The 5,320-nt window shown below is 36.0% G+C and overlaps 1 protein-coding gene across 6 annotated transcripts in view; it reads right to left on the bottom strand.

Annotated features, from left to right (window-relative positions):
* Positions 1-4,021: 4,021 nt before the first annotated feature.
* Mer (ezrin/radixin/moesin family protein merlin) overlaps positions 4,022-5,320 on the bottom strand; it is a 13,456-nt gene continuing 12,157 nt past the window's right edge. For all 6 annotated transcript variants that reach the window (XM_018453681.1, XM_018453679.1, XM_018453680.1 and 3 more), the window contains one exon: positions 4,022-5,044. In XM_018453681.1, coding sequence (XP_018309183.1) covers positions 4,658-5,044 — 387 coding nt within the window. In that variant the 3' untranslated portion in view covers positions 4,022-4,657. The remainder of the gene's footprint in view (positions 5,045-5,320) is intronic.

The raw sequence follows: 5,320 nt of genomic DNA, 5'->3' as shown, positions 1-5,320 counted from the left end.
ACCTTGATCAAAAAGTTCCCGCAATTACCACCAGGTGATGCTCTGAGTCAGCTGATTTGAGTTCTGTTTTTTTTTGTTAGGTTGCCACATTTATCATTGACATTTCCACCAAATTTTATCGCCATAGCTTGACATTTGTAAAAGTTATGCCATCTTGAGTACATCTATCTCTGCACGGTTTTCGATTTTTTACAGTTTTAAAAATGGAGTTGAATTTGACTCGATCGGACAGAAAAAAATCGCAGGGAGCCATATCGGGTGAATTCGATGACTGTTGGATGGTATTCGTTTCATTCTTGGTCAAAAATTCACGGATGTTACAAATTTAACTCCATTACCATCACCTGATGGTAATTCCGGGAACTTTTTGATCAAAGTGGTATATCTGTTCACTCTAATAATCACTGTTGACGTCTTAATAATAACGTCTTAATGACGTCCTCTCTCTCTCTCTCTCTCTCTCTCTCTCTCTCTCCTCTCTCTCTCTCTAATTTCGCAAATTATGTGTTATCGCGACGACATCAAAATGACATCATGTTAGGACGTTTCCAAATGGAGAATTAAGGAAGACCAAAATATGACGTCATTCTAACGTCATTATGACGTCATAATGACGTCAAAACATCGGTTGGTCAATTTTTGGTCACTTGACGTCATTCGTACCAACATGACCGGAATTTGACGTCAAAATGACGTGTGTTTGCTACCTGGGTGGACCCCGCAACGCTTGCGATACTGCGATGCGACTAATGTAGAACCAACTTTATATAGACGCATTGATCTCCAACTAAAGGAACTTTAATTCTCATTAACATACGATTTGAGACCTCTGCTCCCCGAGGAGGTTATTCATTGGATCAAATTGATCCATTACGTTCTGCATGGTACTGTGACTCTATATTTGAGTCGGAAAACCAAACAAGGGGAAACAAGAAGAAGAAGAAGAAGCTTTATATAGGACTCTAGTGTTGACTAGATAACAGAGATGCGACATTGAGGGGATAGGTCTGATTAGCTGTTTAAAACACGTGATTTAAACAGTCAATACGTGATCACGACGCTATTTTTTTCACGATGAGTTCACACGCATAAGCTATTGTAGCATGTGGTGATGAGATACTAATGATAATAGTATCCTCTGAAAAAAAATGGCGGCTGTAACCCAGCCTAATCTGCTCAATGTCGCATCTCTGGTATCTAGGGCTCTGGACGAACATACTCTTGTCTTTAAATCATAGTGAAAAGTGAAAATTTTTACCATTTTTTTTTTAAGTTAATGGAGAAATTTTTCATTTTTCACCGAAGGAAAAAAGTTTCATGATTAATATCTAGGGGTTACAATCTATTGTTCTTCGTGTACCCGCGTTTGCAGCACCGTTACATTCATAAGGTCGGAATTCATAATCCGGTCTTAATCTCAAGCAATGGCTGCGTTCAGCAAACTCAACAGTTTTGCAACCGTTTTATGATTGTCTGCTGAGATAGGACCATTCTTCTAGATCTAAAAGTATGATCCAATTAGCGCGAAGGAAACTTACAACAGTTGCAAAACAAACGTTCTCTGCTGAACGCCGTCTAGCGGTTTGCGCTTTTCCAACATATTGCTAAGCGGGCGCCATTTTTTCCAGCATACTGGAAGTATGCTTAATAAGCATCGACATCTAGAATGGACCGCTGATGGCAATGGTGGGGGTAGAAAGACGATTAGATCCCCCACCATTGTCATCAGCGGTCCATTCTAGATGTCGATGTTAATAAGCGAAACATGTTGAGAGGTAATGAACATAACCTGTAATGGATCTAAATCACGACATCCTGAAGTGTTCAATAAATTGTATATCAGTATATTGAGGGATTATTAATTCATAATAATTTTCGTTTTGCGGTCTTTCATTCCTTCTAACCTCCAAATCATCAAATAATTGGAGTTTTGCGTCATGTGGTACTAAGGTTAGGATTGAAGACGCGTATTTTCCCTCACTCCGAGGACACTCCAAGAAAAAAAAAAAATAATTGGGGTTGACCTAAATCTTCCGCAACATTATTTATACCGTTTATATTTAAATCGTCATCTATCGCGATTAAAATTATAGCTTCCATTATCTATAGATTATTCCGATAATACACCAAAATACATTAGTCGCAACACCGTTGTTGAGGATTTGGCCGGGCCACGTTAGTGGAATGGTTATGGCGCCGGCCCCACGTGTTTTCTCGGCCTTGAGTCCGCGAGAAACGTGGTCGGGAGAAGCGTCTCCCTATATTATATATCGAGGGATTTCTTGACCTCGCTCTGCCGCCTCCGGTCGTAAGGAAGGGATCTTGCGGCGATTCAAACTACAGGTTGTGTAAGACACTTTTATTGCACGCACACTGCCGTTACAAAAAGGAAAGGAACGCCTAATAATGGCGGCACGCACGATCGTTCTTCTCTCGGTCCGACTGACCATTGCGACATGACACGCAACTAACTGGCTCGAAGCGCGCCGATACCGATCGCCGCGCCGCATCTTGAAGGGCCTCAGCCCTGCACCCCGCCGCTGTCGGTAACGCGGGCATTCACTATTCGTGTACCGAACAACCGTGATTAGGTCTGTTCGCGTTGCTTGCACTTTTGGCACTCAGCATCTTCGTTTTCTCTCTTTTCAAGGCCAAATATATATCTATCTCATTTTAAGTGCAAAAAATTTGGGGATTTCATGCAACGCGAACAGACCTATTATACACTGATACATAAGGACAAAAGTGCGTTCGGCAGAAATTACAAACTGCTGGCAGCACAGCACAAAGCGCTTCTTAAGCGCTGACTTCTGCTGAACGCAGCCAATGGGCGCGTTCAAGTTGATAAAGCGGCTAGCCGGCTCGCCAAGCAAATGAACATAATTGGTTGTTACTTATAGATCCTACCAATCATATTCAACCGCTCGGTAAGCACACCTAGCCGCTTTGCCGTCTTGAACTCGCCCATTGTCTTAAGATGCTAATACGGCTCTCTGATTGGTTCATGCACTAGCTTAAGATAATCTCGAATCTCGAATCTCGAATCCATTTAAAAAATATTTTTTAAACATTGATTTAATATTTTTACATTAAATAAATATTCAAAAAATATTTTTTAAATAATGTTGTGTGCTGATTGGGCAGATTATTTATTGATCTCTAATGATATGCATCATTTGTTTAAAAGATTTGATATCAACAACTGACGCCAAGTTAAATCCCACACTTTTCTTCCAATCAAAGTAGTAGTAGTAGTTATTTAATTCTCTTTCAAAACGTTATTATATCACAAAATTGCGTAATTTTACTTAATTCAACCACAAAGAATTAAAGCAGTATAAATTTAAAAAAAATTTAAATTCAATAGAAAAATTTTTTATGTAAAATATTTGGCATTGCTAGATCGAATAAAGAAAACAATGAAGACAATTTAAAAATGATAATGAATTTAATTTGAATGTAATTAAATTAATGTTAAACTGAACAAAAATAAAGTTTAATGTTTTTTCTTTTTCATAACGTTATTGTATTATATTTTGAGATCTAGCAGCACCAAGTACATTACATAAAAAAATTTTATTCAATTTAAATTTTTTTTAATTTTATACTGTTATATATATATATACTTCTTTAATTCTTTGTGATAATGCTTGAATTGAATGAGATTACACAATTATGTGATATAATAATGTTTTGAAAAAGAATTGAATAACTACTACTACTTTGATTGAAAAAAGTGTGGGATCAGCTGTGTGTTGATATGAAATCTTTTTAAAAATGATACATATCATTAGTTAAGTGAATAATAAAGATAATACCACTTGAGTTTTATTTTTTTTTATTTAATACACTAAAGATAGTGTCACTTGAATTTTATAATTTGCTACAATACTTTTTTTTTCGAGGAGCACGTATTCTTGTAAAGATAATACAATTTGGGTTTTATAATTTGGTAAAATAGTCTTCTTTTTATAATACAGAGAGTTATCCCTTATCGAAATTTTATCGAAAGATGTTTCTGATGGAAAAAAATATAATTTTTAATGCAAAAGAAATTTTTTCGCACTATTATGACGATTGAGAATATAGCATACTAGCAGTGAAGACAACGTAACGAGGCGGCGGAACACTCACGCACAATACTAAGCGTGCGGTTCACTCACGTGTGATATCCAAAGGATGGCGCCGATTGGATTAACTTTATTTGGGAATAATTGCTTCATTGACCATTGTAGGAAAAAAATGAAACTTGTACTTAAAATGAAATAGATATTTGAAGATGACGTATATTTGAATTTGCCGAAAGCAAAAAAGAAAATTTTAAGATAGCAAACAGGCCTATGATTTCCTATATTCAATATCTGTACAGAATTTCCACGGAAATTTTGTAAGAATTTCAAATTTGTTAAAAAATCTAGTTCAATGTCTGATTCAATGTTCTATATAGAATACTCAAGTATATTATTACAAGATATTCCATTTCTCATTTAGATTAAGTGGATATTCGTTCTGTCCTTTTCTTTATGTATGCGCATGCATGCGTGTGTGTGCGCGCGCATACACATCTATATGATTTTACTTTTTCAGTATCAAATGAATTTTACTAGTATCATATTAATACGTGTCTGTTAGTATAAATTCATTTCTTTCTCAATAATTACAGCTCCTCAAAAAAGGCGACTCTAGCTTTAGTGGATCCGGATTTCACTTTTTTTAGCGTGCTGTATTTATTCTCGCCGAGTCGAACTTGTTCCTCATGCAAGTGATCCAATTCGCACTGCTTGTCACCAACTTTTAAACCTTCAATTTCGGAACGTAATTCTCGCAGTTGTTCCTGTAAATGCTTACTCTTCTCTAAATAATCGCTCCTTTCCCTTTCAATCTCTAATGAAAGTTGATCGACATCTCCATCACTAATAAGATCATAAGATGTTAAATCAGGTGGTAGAGGTTCTGCGTGTAAAGGTTCTAATTGTAGAGTCTGAAGATCTGCTTGTAGGTCTGATGGAAGCACTTGCGTAGATGGAAATAAATTTGGCACAGGCTGTCAACAAATTAAATAAACGACTCATAAGTTTTATAAATAAGTAAATAAACATATACAGGGTGTTTCCAAATTAAATGGCAAAACTTCGGGAGCGTGTAGAGGAGTAAAAAACTAAGAAAAAAAGTCCTATAGACATATGCTCCTTTTTGCTTTGTTTCGCAGGAAATCACGAAAAAAGAAAAAAATATATTTAATTTATTATTTTAATTATTTTATTTATAAACTTTTTAATGAAGATTTTGTTCGAAATGTGCACCTCTTGCAGCAATACAA

Source organism: Mycetomoellerius zeteki, unplaced genomic scaffold (assembly GCF_001594055.1).
Source record: "Mycetomoellerius zeteki isolate Tzet28-1 unplaced genomic scaffold, Tzet1.0 scaffold402, whole genome shotgun sequence".
Classification (NCBI taxonomy): Eukaryota; Metazoa; Arthropoda; class Insecta; order Hymenoptera; family Formicidae; genus Mycetomoellerius; species Mycetomoellerius zeteki.
The sequence above is the reverse complement of the archived record's forward strand: the minus strand, read 5'-3'. Positions and strand labels throughout refer to the sequence as shown.